This window comes from Natrix helvetica (genome assembly GCF_964273705.1).
Source record: "Natrix helvetica genome assembly, chromosome: 16".
NCBI lineage: Eukaryota > Metazoa > Chordata > Lepidosauria > Squamata > Natricidae > Natrix > Natrix helvetica.
In genome coordinates this window covers 8384272-8398499 of record NC_138563.1, presented here as the reverse complement: position 1 = coordinate 8398499, position 14228 = coordinate 8384272, and the positions used below count along the sequence as shown (strand labels likewise).

General features: G+C 49.7%; 2 protein-coding genes across 2 annotated transcripts in view; both read right to left on the bottom strand.

Annotated features, from left to right (window-relative positions):
- The window catches only part of TMEM79 (transmembrane protein 79), an 89213-nt gene that overhangs the window by 66470 nt on the left and 8515 nt on the right, over positions 1-14228 (bottom strand). The gene's annotated exons all lie outside the window — the stretch shown is intronic.
- Positions 5332-14228, bottom strand: part of SMG5 (SMG5 nonsense mediated mRNA decay factor) — a 47027-nt gene continuing 38130 nt past the window's right edge. Inside the window, exons 18-22 of the mRNA XM_081968511.1 lie at positions 11693-11852; positions 11356-11446; positions 9943-10017; positions 8740-8878; positions 5332-7371 (exon numbers count right to left, since the gene is read on the bottom strand). Coding sequence (XP_081824637.1) covers positions 7288-7371; positions 8740-8878; positions 9943-10017; positions 11356-11446; positions 11693-11852 — 549 coding nt within the window. The 3' untranslated portion in view covers positions 5332-7287. The remainder of the gene's footprint in view (positions 7372-8739; positions 8879-9942; positions 10018-11355; positions 11447-11692; positions 11853-14228) is intronic.

Genomic DNA, 14228 nt, shown 5'->3' with positions numbered 1-14228 from the left:
AGGCAAAGCGCTTTCTCTGCCTCTTGTCCCCAACCTCCCCCAGGCTTCAAAGGAAAAAAAGGGGAAAGACCTCATCAAGGTGCTGGGGCTAGGTCTTTTAACTAGTCCTAAGAGAAGAGGGCACCCCAGGGTCTCCCAGCCTCTTCTCCTGCCCTCCAAAGCTGCGTCAGCCACCCCTGTAAACCTGTAAGGGACCACTTAACGCTCGGATGCCAACGGACCCCGTCGGTTGCTTTCTTGGAAGCGAAGGCTCCGGCCAACAAGGTGGCCTCCTGGAAACTAGGACAGGTCCAGCAGAAGAAACTGTTCTGACCTCTAGGTTTGACAGTTGAGCAAGACTTTAAACCTGCCTCTCTTCCCTCTTTCAAAACTGCTTTTTATCTGTCATGGAGGTCACCAAACGGCTGTTTCCATGGTTAGTTTCCACCTATTGTTTCTTGTCTTGTCTTCAGGTGCTTTGGAGAACAGCTTGACTCCCTCTTCTTTGTGGCAGCCCCTCAAATGCCAGAAGACTGCTATCATGTCCCCCCCTAGTCCTCCTTTTCATTAAATTAGACGTACCCAATTCCAGCAATTGTTATGTCTCAGCCTCCATTTGTCCAATCGTCGTTGTTGCTCTTGTCTTTCTAACATCTTTTTTACAATCATAGTGACCAAAACTGGATGCAGTATTCCACGTGGGGTCCTAACAAGGCCTTATCAAGTGATATTAACGCTTCATGTGATCTTGGTTCGATCCCCCTGTTCTGACCTAGGAGACTGTAAAAAGCACACGCTTGGTCCTTTTTAATTCAACGGCTGTGAATTATGTTCATTCAGTCTGTAATGATTGGTTTGGTTTGGTTTGGTTTAGTTTATTTGGATTTATATGCCGCCCTTCTCCAAAAGGACTCAGGGCGGCGTACAACATTAAAAAACACACATCCCAAAAGTTAAAACAGATTAAATCCATATCCAAAAAACCGTGAATTTTTAAAAAAACAATACATTTAAAATAAGTTAAAATTAAAATTAACAGGCCAGGCCGGTTTGCTGGAAAAGCCAACTTTTTAGGGCGCGTCGGAAGGACCGGAGGTCAGGGATTATGCGAAGCTCCGGGGGCAGCTCATTCCAGAGGGAAGGCGCTCCCACAGAGAAGGCTCTCCCCCTGGGGGTCACCAGCCGACACTGCCTGGCCGACGGCACCCTGAGGAGCCAACTCTGTGGGATCGTACTGGACGGTGGGAGGCTACTGGTGGCAGTAGGTGGTCTCGCAGGTACCCTGGGCCTAAGCCATGGAGTGCTTTAAAGGTCATAATTAATACCTTGAATCGCACCCGGAAAACAACCGGCAACCAGTGCAGGCCGCCTAAAAGGGGTGTAACATGGGAGCACCTAGGTACCCCCATGACAACCCGCGCGGCCGCATTCTGGACCAGCTGAAGCCTCCGGGTGCTCTTCAAGGGCAGCCCCATGTAGAGAGCATTGCAGTAGTCCAGGCGAGAAAGGACGAGGGCATGAGTGACTGTGCACAGAGCATCCCGATCCAGGAAGGGGCGCAACTGACGTACCAGGCGAACCTGGTAAAAGGCCCCCCTGGTCACGGCCATCAGGTGTTCTTCTAAACTAAGCCGCGTATCCAGGAGGACTCCCAGATTGCGAGCCTTCTCTGAGGGGGCTAAAACTTCTCCCCCCATTGTCAAAGATGGAACAAGATGTACAAATCGGGATGACGGAAACCACAGCCACTCGGTCTTGGAGGGATTGAGCTTGAGCCTGTTCCTCCCCATCCAGATCCGCACAGCCTCCAGGCATCGGGACATCACATCGAGGGCATCGTTTGGGTTGTTTGGGGTAGAGATGAAAAGTTGGGTATCATCAGCATATTGATGATACTGTACCCCAAAACCACGGATGATCTCGCCCAGCGGTTTCATGTATATGTTGAACAGGAGGGGTGAGAGAACCGACCCCTGGGGCACCCCACAAGTGACGCACCTGGGGGTCGATCTCTGACCTCCAGTCAACACAAACTGTGACCGATCCGACAGGTAGGAGGAGAACCACCGTAAAACGGTGCCCCCCACTCCCAACCCCCCGAGTCGTCGCAGTAGGATACCATGGTCGATGGTATCGAAAGCCGCCGAGAGGTCTAATAGGACCAGGACAGAGGAACAGGCCCTGTCCCGGGCCCGCCAGAGATCGACCAACGCGACCAATGCCGTCTCCGTGCTGTACCCGGGCCTGTAACCCGACTGAAACGGATCCAGGTAGACAGCTTCATCCAGGTACTGGGGAAGCTGACGTGCTACCACACTCTCGACAACCTTTGCTACAAAGCGAAGGTTGGAGACCGGACGATAGTTGGCTAAAGAAGCTGGGTCCAGGGAAGGCTTCTTCTTGAGGAGGGGCCTCACCACCGCCTCCTTCAAGGCGGTGGGAAAGAACCCCTCTCTCAATGAAGCGTTGGTAATCGCCTGGAGCCAGCCTCGTGTCACCTTCTGGGAAGCCGAAACTAACCAAGAGGGACACGGGTCCAGCACACAAGTGGCAGCACTGAGTCTCCCCATAATCCTGTCCATGCCTTCGGGGGTCACAGGGTCAAACCCATCCCAGATTGTCTCAAGATTCATCCCCGTCGGCTCACCCAAATCTACCCAGTCAGAGTCCAAGCCTGTCCGGATCTGAGCGATTTTATCCTGCAGACACTGAACAAATTCTTCAGCCCTACCCTGTAAGGGGTCTACCCCAGTTCCTTGGTTAAGTAAGGAACGGGTCACCCTAAACAGGGCGGTTGGGCGGTTATCTGCGGACGTGATAAGAGCGGAAAAATATTGCCGTTTTGCCACTTCTATCGCCACTAAGTAGGATTTAATATGAATTCTTACTAATGAGTCACAAATAGTTTGTAAAGAGTCCGACAGAAGTCTGCCAAAGTCTTTCGGGATAAGGCTGATAAACACTCACCTTTATCTCCCTTGAAACGCTGCCAAAGACCTAATTGGCAATTAGCTTGGTAAGGCCACAGAGAGCAGAGTCAAAACGGAGCTTCAGAGTTTAAACCGACCACAACGAGCAAAGTTGCTTCCTGTAAAGGCTCACGTCCGTTTGCTCCTCTTTTATGTCCTATGGGAGGGGCCAATAACCTCTGAGCCTTACTCGCGAGTCGTCCCTTTTGTCTTAACTGTTCTTGCCTTCTGGCAGCTCTGTGCATGTACGCACTGGGAACAGGCTCCCCCTGTTCCTCTGCCTTGCTGGTGTCCAACTCTCCGGAGGCAGCACATAACTCCCAGATGGCCCTGGCCCTCTCTCTGCCTCCGACGCAGACCCCTTGTCCGAACCTTCCCCAGACTCCCCTTGTCTGAACCTTCCCCAGACTCCAGGACTGGCCCATCTTTCTCCCCAACCTCCTCACTGTCCTGACACTGCTGCCAGCTCTGCAAGCCGCTGGTGGACCACATGACCCTCTGCTGATGCAGCCGAGGACTGCGTGCGACCCATGGCATAATTCCAAGGCTGCCAAACCAAGACACAACTGGAAATGGGATGCATTAGGCCCGAGACAACGGTCTGATGGAGCAAACCTCTGGCCAGCGGTTCTCACCTGGCCTTGGCACGAGGCTGATGAAGTTGGCCAAAGACTGGAAAAAAAATACAATTATGTTCTATTTGGAAACCGCTTTGGGGCTTTGTGCTCGTGGTAGGGGGGGATAAAGGAAACACGATCGTGTGTCTGGCTGATTAGATAGGCTTGATAGAAAATGGCTAGTGCATCTGATTATGTGGAAACTAAAAAAGTTGAGGCGGTGTTATTACTTTATTCTACTGGGCCAAAAGGAGTCAAAAGTGCCTTTTCTTCTTCTTCCCTTTACTCTACACATTTTCCTCTTCTATTTCCCCATATATATTTTTTTTGTAGTCCATATTTTGAACCCACGTTCAACCTAGCCACAGGGAAGCCCAAAGACTTTCCAATGAAGCTGAAGGGAAGTGAAACATTTCAAGGAAGAAGATGGGATTGATCAATAGAGTAGTTGTAGCTCAGGGTCGAATTGAGGGGTCCTTGGTGCTGAGCTTGGTGGGTTTTCTCACAGGCGTTTCATTACCAAAATAGGTAACGCCATCAGTGCTATCACCACTATCATGATGATGTTGCATAGTTTGGTAATGAAACGCCTGCGAGAAAACCCACCAAGCTCAGAGAGCACCAAGGATCCTAAAGATAAAGGTTCCCCATGCATATATGAGCTAGTTACTCCCGACTCTAGGGGGCGGTGCTGATCTCTGTTTCAAAGCCAAAGAGCCAGCGCTGTCCGAAGACGTCTCGGTGGTCATGTGGCCGGCATGACTCAACGCCGAAGACGCATGGAACTCTGTTCCCTTCCCACCAAAGGTGGTTCCTATTTTTCTACTTGCATTCTTACATGCTTTGGAACTGCTAGGTTGGCAGAAGCTGGGACAAGTCACTCCATTACACAGCACTAGGGATTCGAACCACCAAACTGCCCACCTTTCTGATCAACAAGCTCAGCATCTTAGCCACCTTTAAGGGACCCAAGGACCCTACAGGTGGGTTAGTATCAATTTTGCATTTCTGAAACCCACAAGGCAGTGGTGGGTCCTGGGCGGTACCGCCGTACCAGTAGTAAGCGTGAATAGTGGCCACCATACTCATTTGGCCCGACCGCATTCCTTGCCCGTTTTTGAAGCAACCGGGCCAATTGCGCACGCACACACAACGGTTTTTGCAAGGCGGTGGCGTGCCTGTGTGTGCAATGCCCGATGGAGGCCCAGCCCCATGCACAGTGTACCGGTTGCGACGGGAGCCAGAACCTACCACTGCCACAAGGGCATGAAAGGGGTTGTTGGAAAGCCCTGTGGGTCATGGCTTGCTTTTGGACAGCCTTCCATGCCCGGGTTATTCTGAAAAGAAGCTTCTCCAGAAACCAGGGTGCCCAGCAGATGTTCCTTCTACCTGTCCAGGTGAGTGTCGAGGAAACAAACCTCTTGAAACACCCCCCCCCAATCCATCCACCCCCATTACGGTTCTTCCCCCCTCAAGGTACAAACGCGGACTCTTTGATTTCACAAATGTTTATTATTATGGCAATGCAATTCCCCTTGCCCCAAAAAAACGATAAAAATTAAAAAAAAAGAGAGATGCTCTTGACATTGTCAACAGACAGGCTAGCCGTGGCTCAGACCGATGCACCCCTCCCCCCTCCCCACCCCAGAGAGCACTTGAAGAGAAGCCCCTGACCAGACCGCCAGCCTCGGCGACCCTCAAACGCTTGAATTTTTAAAATGTCCCTTCCGCACGAGCTTCGATCCCACCCCCACCCAACCCCCCCAAAAACCCCAACACAATCCCAAGTTAAATCAATGCCAAAATTGTGCTGATCTTCTCCACGGATGCCGACTCTTGCAGAGTTCCCTCTCTTTGCAGGGGTCTTACAAGCCGAGTGTGCTCAGACCCCCCCGCTAAACCTCCCAGGCTGGCCACGCCCCGAGTCTCTCTGCAGACTAAGGGGCTTCTCCCCTTGTTCCCTTCCCAGCGGCTAGGGGGACGGGCAGGAGGGCTAATTCTGTTCCCAGGATTCAAAATCAGGACCCATCCGCAGAAGGCTTCTTTTCCTGGGCACCGTTTCTGCGACGGCAAGTCAGGAAGGAAGGGGGAGAAGCCCTCCCGGAGATACAGAGCCAAGCCAGCTCCTGATCTGTCTGCCACTCCAAAAGGGAAGGAGCTGGGAGGGGCCTTGGAGGAGGGGAGGGGAGGCAACAGGGGGGGAAAGCCGGCAGAGAGAAAGAGAGAAAGAGAGAAAGCAGCCAAAGGTGACAAACACTGCAATGCAGGCAGGAGGAGATCAAAGCAACGGCATTTTTTCTCTGCCGGCGAACGGAAGCAGGAAGGACCGCCGGTTGAGACGCCCGACATCTACGTGGCTGGCGGAAGCCCCACGCTTCCTTTTCCACGCCTAGGCAAGGCAGGGGCCAGGCCTCGGGGGTTTCCTCGCAGGGCAGGCCGGGAAAAAAAACGGGATTTCCAGGCCCGCCCCCTTCTCCCCAACTTATCGGAATAAGCTAAGAGCACGCAACGCAAAGACAAAGCGTTGTGGTGTTACAGAGAATGAAGACGGCACTCAGCCCGGCTACCCCAGGTTGGAGGAAGAGTTGGGGCTGCTGACCGTTACCTGCCGCTTTGGTTTATATACCGAGTGGGGCAAAGCCAATCCCCAGCATCGTAAGAAGCGTTCCTTCGTCCTGTCCTGCATCACACTTTCTAAAGGGAAACAGGGGGCGAGTAGGCCAGGGTGGAGGTTTCATCTGAGTCAGTCCCTGGTTAATGGGCATGGGGTTTTTTTCCGTCCTGCAGGCAGTGACGCGAAGAGGCTGGCTGGGATTCGCAGTCCCCTCCCAGCATTCAGGAAAGGGCGAGGGAAGACAGCATGCAAAGGGCTCCGGGGCTGCGGAGGAGGAAGAAAAAAAGGGGGGAAAGAATCATATTTTTTAAAAGGACAAAAGGTGGAGAAAGAGAAAGGAGTTGGGGGGAGGAATAAATAGCCTATACAGTCCTAAAAACCTTCCCAGCTCCCTGGCTACTGTTGGCCGTCCTTCCAAGGTTTCCAAGTGTGAACGGCGCCCTGAAAATGAGTCACTTTCGCCCGAGAAACACGGTAAAAGGAGGGGGGGAAAAGAACATTTAAGTTAAAAACGAAGACAAGCGCGTGCCACTTTCCCCACCGCCGGTTTCCAATAGAGCTCGTCCAGCAATCCTGATCAATTCCTGCCAGGATCACGCAGGCCCCCCTGGGGAGGTTTCGTCCTGCAGTCAGGAGATGGGGGAGCGGGGGGGGGGGGAGGGTAAAAAAATCGAGGGAATTATCCATTTTGTTTCATTGTTTAAGCGCGGGAGCCGAGCCGCTGGCGCTTTTCCGACAATGAAAAACCGAGCAAGCGTCGAGAATGGAGCCCCCTCCCTCCCTCCCGCCGCTGTCTGTCCGGGGCGTGGCCAAGGTGCACCTCTCTTCCCCCAAGAGTGGCTGCGATGTCCCCACGCGCGCCACCTCCTCTGCTGGGAGGGGAGGTGATGGCGAGGCAGTTGCTTGCGTGTTGTGTGTGCGCGCCCCCCCTGCGCGCCCGTGTGTTTGGCGCACACACCCCGGTTGCTCAAGTTTTGTTTTGGTGGGTTGCCGCCGCAGTTGCGTCGCGTCCAAGTTAGCGCCTGTGGTTTGACGTTCTTTCGTTCCAATGCGGTGCGTCCAGAGACGGGCAGACGGAGCTTCAACCAACCCGGTGGTCCCGAGAGGCTCAGCCCATCTCCTTCCACTGCTTGTAAAACTCCACCACGTTCTGGATCTCAATGCTGGCGTTGGCCGCTGCTTGGATCGCGGACTGAGGAGAGGAGAGAAAGGATTCCACTGAGCGGCAGAAAAGGTCCCAGCCTTGCAGCTCAAGACCCCAGAGCTCATCTAGTCCACCCCCCTGCAGGAATCCACTGCTGTTGCATCCTGCACAAACTGTCAATCTTCCTAAAAGGTAAAGGTTCCCCTCGCACCTATGTGCTAGTCGTTCCTGACTCTAGGGGGCGGTGCTCATCTCCGTTTCAAAGCCGAAGAGCCAGCACTGTCCGAAGATGTCTCTGGGGTCATGTGGCTGGCATGACTCAACGCCCCTGAAGGCGCATGGAACGCTGTTCCCTTCCCACCAAAGGTGGTCCCTATTTTTCCACTTGCATTCTTACGTGCTTTCGAACTGCTAGTTTGGCAGAAGCTGGGACAAGCAACAGGAGCTCACTCCATTATGCAGTGCTAGGGATTCAAACCGCCGAACTGCCGACCTTTCTGATCGATGAGCTCAGCGTCTTAGTTCGAGCCACCGCATCCTGTAGCCACCACGTCCCGTGTTCTTAGTTACAAGGGTGTTATTGTTTTTAAACTTCTTTTATAACATTTCTTTTTTTAAAAATCCTGGTAAGCTGTCTACATTCACAGAGTGAGCCGGGCCGCTATGTAAGTTTTCTTAAACAAATAAAGCTCATCTTTTGTCTTCCCACACGGCATTCTTGGGAAGTGGTTGTAGCAATGGGGAAGAGCATCATTATTTCGAGAGGTTTATTTGGATTTGTCTAGTAAGGAAAGACTAAGGCAGGGGTGTCAAACTCCTGTCAAATGGTCCACGGGGGTGCTTAGATCTGGCCTACAAGTGCCTCTGCCAGCAAAAACAGGGCCGGGGGGAGGGTGTGTGTGGCCTGCATGACCTCCCCCAGGCTCAATTTCCGCTGGCAGAGGGCTATCAAAAACAATCTAAAACCAAAACAAAAGGAGAAATGTTTCTTTTGAGCATGCAAGAAGGGACAGGAAAGAAGAGAGGGAAAGACAAAGAATAAGAAGGAAAGAGAGCAAGGAAGTCAAAAGGGGAAGGAAGAAGAAAGGTGAATGAAGAGGAAGAAAAAGAAAGGAAAGAGAAGGGAAGGAAAGAGAAAGGAAGGAAAGAGAAGGGAAGGAAGATTAGAATGAGAGGGAGGGAGAATCTGAGGGAAGTCCTGTAGCACTTGGCCATAACAGGTGCGCCCCCCTCCCCGCTCCGACATGAGTGACTTAGAGCTGCCCCCCCCCAGGTCAAACACAACCTCTGATGCATCCCTCAGTGAAATTGAGTTTGACACCCCTGGTCTAGGGTTTCCTGCCAGAGCAGGGCAGGGGGGGGGGGTTGGACTAGAAGACCTCCAAGGTCCCTTCCAGCTCTCAATCCTTCACCTACCTGCATGGGAGCAGAAAGTTTGCTGGGATCCTCCAGCTGGAAGCCGGTGATGACGGTCACCATGCCAGCTGTGTCGTCTTCGCTGCCTCCCTGAGAGGTGGTCAGCTGCTTACAGCTGTCCAAGATCTTATAGAGGTTCCTGGGGAGGGAAGGAGGGGGGACATAAGTTGAGACAAAGACAGGAGGAGCGAGAGAGAGAAAAACCTGTTGGCAAAAGCCCCCTCAGGTACAGCTAGTCCTCGAGTTATGACCTCAACCGATACCCAACGTTTATGTTGCTAAGTGAGACACTTAAGGGAGTTCACAGTAGATACAGAAAATCTCCTCCATTAGCTGTCGGCCTACTTAATACATTATCTATCTATTCTTCTATCCAATCCCATTATTTACAATTTGTCCCAGTCTTGTCACCTTGTCTTATCCCAATAATAAAATCCATTCCAAACTTCATAATATCCCGACTCCCCTTTATTTTTTAATTCGAGGGTGACCCTATTTGCTCCCGCACAGGCCAACATTTTCCTAATGATGTCTAACTCTGATGGGGCATTTCCTTTTTCCCCAATACTGCGCATAGGTTATTCACGGCGCAGTTAATATGTGTATAATTAGATAAAGCACATCTTTTTTATACGCCTCCATGTATTTTTATTAGGCCTCGGAGAAACATTTCTGGTTTGAACAGAATTTGATCTCCCACCATTTGTTCCAGCCATGATTGTATCATTTTCCAATATCTTTTTGCCTCATTGCATATCCACCACATACGGAAAAAAGGTGCCTGGTGGGTTTTTTTTGGCGCTTCCAACAATTTGGGGCCAAATTTTTAAACATTTTGGGGAGCCATGCTGGGGGAAGATGCCGTCTGTAGAACATCTGGTACAGATTTTCCTTATAAGCTGTGGCCATTGTTAATTTCCAATTAAGTGTCCAAAGTCTTTCCTATTTAGCCAAATGTAAGCAAAATTTTTCACCCAGGCAACCAGGAATATGATTATTGTGAAACTGCCCGCCCCCAAAAGTAGTGTTCTTAGCCATCAAACCTCAAAAATACACTTTCCCCAAAATGTTTCCACAATTTTGGCCACTACTGTACATGTGTGCGCTGGCCAGTCCCTTGCACAAATAGGCCACAGCCCAGTAGTGGGTCATGGCCCTGGGGTTGGAGACCCCCGAGTTAAGAGATGAAGCCTGCATGCTTACCAAGCATCTAAATCTTGTCTCTTCAGCTTATGCCTCTCAAAACTTTTTCCCACTTCTTTCTGACAGCGAATGTACCTGGAGAAGAGATGACAGGAGAGAATCATAATATTACTAATATTCCTAAGTAGTGATGGCCCTACTCTAAATATAAGGAAGGAGACAGATGCAGCAACTGGCTTTAGAATTGAGAGTGGAGAAAGTTTCTGTCTCTACGATGGAGAACTATCAGCCCAAAGGATTTTATTTTTTGGTACCGATTTTTAAAAATTATCAGTAAAACAGCTGCTTCCAGCTTTTGGAATGGAGCTTGATTTGTTTAGTTTTTTTCTTCAAAAACTCATTCCCACGGCCAGTCTCTCCTGTATAGGGAGTCCTCGGCTTATGACTGCAATTGAGCCCAAAATTTCTATTGCTAAGCGAGACAAAGTTAAGTGCATTTTGTCCCATTTTATGGCCTTTCTTGCTAGAGTTGTTAAGGGAACAAGTGCAGTTGTTCAGTCAATTTGGCTTCCCGGTTGACTTTGCTCATCAGGTGGTCGCAAAAAGGGGATTGTGTGATAAAGCAAACGTCAGAAATATATGAGTCAGCTGCCAAGGGTCTAAATTCTGATCATGTGACTATGGGAATGGGGCAACAGTTGGTGTGAAAGGCTGTCATAAGTCATTTCTTTCAGTGCTGTTGTAACTTTGAATGGTCACTAAATGAACTGTTGCAATTTGAGGACTACGTGTAGTTTCAAGAAGAGGAAAAACTACCTTCCGATCAATGAAAAAATAAGGGAACAAGCAGTTCCTTTCAAATGTCCTTTTGAGTTTTCTTCTTTGGAATGGACCGTATTTTGGGGACTATAAGGTAGGCTTTTTTGTCTCCCAAAAAAGGGGGTGAAAATTTCTGCGTGTCTTATAAGACCGAATATTGTCAAAGCCCCGCCCACTGTTTGGCCTCCGCAAGCCCTGTTTTTGGCGTTTTGGGGGCCATTTTGGGGGTTATGTGCAGCCCGTTTTCTAGGCTTTTTTCGGCCTTTCCCCTAAAACAAACAGGCTGTAAAAAGCCTCAAAAACAGGCCAACAAAATCCTCAAAAACAGGCCAAAAAAGCCTCAAAAATGAGCCATGAAGCCTCAAAAACAGTCCCAAAAAAGCCCCCCAAACGGGCCTTGAAAAGGGACCAACAGAAGCCTCAAAAATGGGTAGACAAAAAGGCTTGAAAAGGGACAGAAATGGGGCACACGGAGGCCAAAAAACCCTTTTGTTGTTTTTCCTCTTCTAAATTTAGGTGCGTCTTATAATCTGAAAAATACGGTCGTTCATTCAACATGCTTAATGTAGGTAATTTGACATCTGGGATGCTTTCCCCCCCCCTGCCTGATGAATATGTGGAGGAAAAAAGCAGGGCAGAGACAGGACAGCCTACCTGTTTCCCTTTTTAAATTCTGCTTCTAAGTATCGGATGCTGTCCCGAGCTCCTGCGTTCTCCTTCTTCAGGAAATCCAAGCCATCGATGACTAAAAGCAGAAAACGAGAGCCAAGCATTCCTCTCTTGCTTCCTCCTTAACAACAGCGCCCCCCACCCACCCCCTGCAACCTCCAGAGTCCCAAGGGGGCTCGGAAATCTTCCTTAAAGACACGTCTCCCCTGGTCCAACAGCCGCAGAAGCCTTCTTCTTCCCTTCCAGGTAGGTACAGAGAAATTTCCCCATGCCAAATCTACCAGGAATGCGCCGGCTTCAGCTCTACCTGCGTTCTGCTTACCTGTCCGTGGGATGATGACGATGAAACGTCCGCTGGCGGCCAGCTGCCTGATGGGGCTGAGATGCTGGCAGAGGGCCTGAGTGTCCGGGACCAGATAAGGGGACATCACACACTGAGCCTTGGGCTGCTGGAGGCTGCCTTCCAGCTGGGACACCTCCAGCTGTTTGGGGAAGGAGGGGAAAATGGAAACAAGACTCTTTAGTGAAGAAGCTGGGATGGAAAAAAAGACATCGGCTCCTTGCCGGTCAGAAGAAAGCGACAAAGCCAGGAAGTTATTCCATGCTAATACACACAACTCAGCAGCTTCTCAGTTGGGAACACAATCCCTCTCCCAGAATTAACATAAAGTAGTGGCCAAAATCGTGGAAACCTTTGGGGGAAAAGTGTACTTTTGAGGTTTGATGGCCACTTTTTTTAATTTATTTTTTTGAGCTTCAAGATAATTGTTAAGCCCCTTGAGGATTTAATAGCTGCCAACTGATGCAAGACTGTAAGATGTAACTTGTAAGCCAGGGGTGTCCAAACTTGGCAGCTTTAAGACTTGTGGACTTCAACTCCCAGAATTCCCCAGCCAGCTCTGCTGGCTGGGGAATTCTGGGAGTTGAAGTCCACAAGTCTTAAAGTTGCCAAGTTTGGACACCCCTGTTGTAAGCTGAAGGCGAGGCTGATGAAACAAGATTGATTCATTGCAGCTATGGTACATCCCTTTTAAGACTCTGGTGGGAGGTCCACACAAGTCTATACATAGGTGGCTACTAGAGGATGTTCCCTCTTCTTCTCGGCTTGTATTCAGTTCTCTCCTTGTGTCTGTAGTGAATGGTAAGGGATTTTATCTTTTGCATGTGTTTGCCTGTATATGGTTGTAAATAAACCACTGTTAATTGTCTTAAGGCTCGGTGTGCTGTGTTATTTGCTCCTGGGTGTATCACATAATACTAATCACACTACCAAAACTTATGACGATGATCACATTCCATTGCTGGAATGGCCTGGGAATACACTTTTCCCAAAAGGTTTCCGCAATTTTGGCCACTACTGTAGTAAATACAGATTGCGATGAATGGAGGTTGGAATATTGCGATATTTGATTCAGTGCAAAGCGGATTCTTTGCGTCTCTTCTTCGCTTATGTGCTTCATATTTTTCCCTGGTGTTTATTATTACACTTCGATTCAATTCAGTTTATTATGGTCAGAGGCCAGAGATCAGAACGAATAAAAGCAACTCCGTAAATGTACAACTGAAAACTCTCAATATAAAATAATAAAACTAAAATCGATGATAAAATCCAGTCTGCCAATTACACATGGCCCAACTAAACTAAAATTACAGTCCATAAAATGCGTGGCCGGTTGTCCGTTTAATACTAAAAGGGAGAGGACTAAGCAGTGCAAAGGATTTTCCACATTTGTGATATAACGTGACTATGGTGGAGTAGACACATGTTGGCAACGAATCCCCAGTGCAGCTGCACAGAATCTGGCCACCTGCCCTTGCGGCTATGGACTGTCCCCGTCCATCCTTAAAGCAGCCACTGGAGATAAGCAGTGTCGATACCTATCAATTATTGGCAGGGTACCGTATTTTTCAGAGTATAAGACGCACCGAAGTATAAGATGCACCAAGATTTTCATCCTCTTTTGGGGGGGGGGGGGGAAGGTGCGTCTTATACTCTGAACAATACGGTACGGTTTTTCCGACATCAAAGGAGCGTGTGGCCCACAGTCTCCACCTCTCCTGAGCCCCAGGGACAGAGTCTTTCAGCCAATGGTGTCCTTTTATACTTGCCGAACAGGACGGCCAACTGAAGCGCATGGCACGGTGCGAACGAAAATGCTTTCTGGTGGTTTGCTGGCTCCCAACTGGCTAAGATTCTTACACTGATGTCTGAGGCCTGGTGGTGCAGTACAGGTAGTCCTCGACTTACAACCACAATTGAGCCCAAAATCACAGTTGTTAAGTGAATTTTGCCCTCTTTTTACGACCTTCCTTGCCACAGTTGTTAATTGAACCACTGCAGCTGCTACGTTAGTAATACAGTTGTTGCTAAAACTAAATCTGGCTTCCCCCAATTGACTTTGCTTGTCGGAAGCTTGCAAAAGGGGATCATGTGAAGCCTGGACACTGCAACCGTTACAAATAGGAGTCAGTGGGCAAGCATCTGAATTTTGATCACATGACCACGAGGATGCTACGACGGTCGTTAAGTGTGAAAAAGGGCCATAAGTCACTTAAATGAATTGTGGTAACTCAAGAATTACCTGTATTGCAGGCTAAACTCTGCCCAGTCAGGAGTTCAATCCTGACAAGGACCCAAGGTTGACTCAGCCTTCCGTCCTTCCGAGGTCAGTAAAATGAGGACCCAGATTGTAGGGGGCAGCTGGCTCTGTAAACCGCTTAGAGAGGGCCGCAAAGCACCAAGAAGCAGCATATAAGTCTAAGGGCTATTGCTTTCTTTCCTTCCTTCCTTCCTTCCTTCCTTCCTTCCTTCCTTCCTTCCTTCCTTCCTTCCTTCCTTCCTTCCTCCCTCCCTCCCT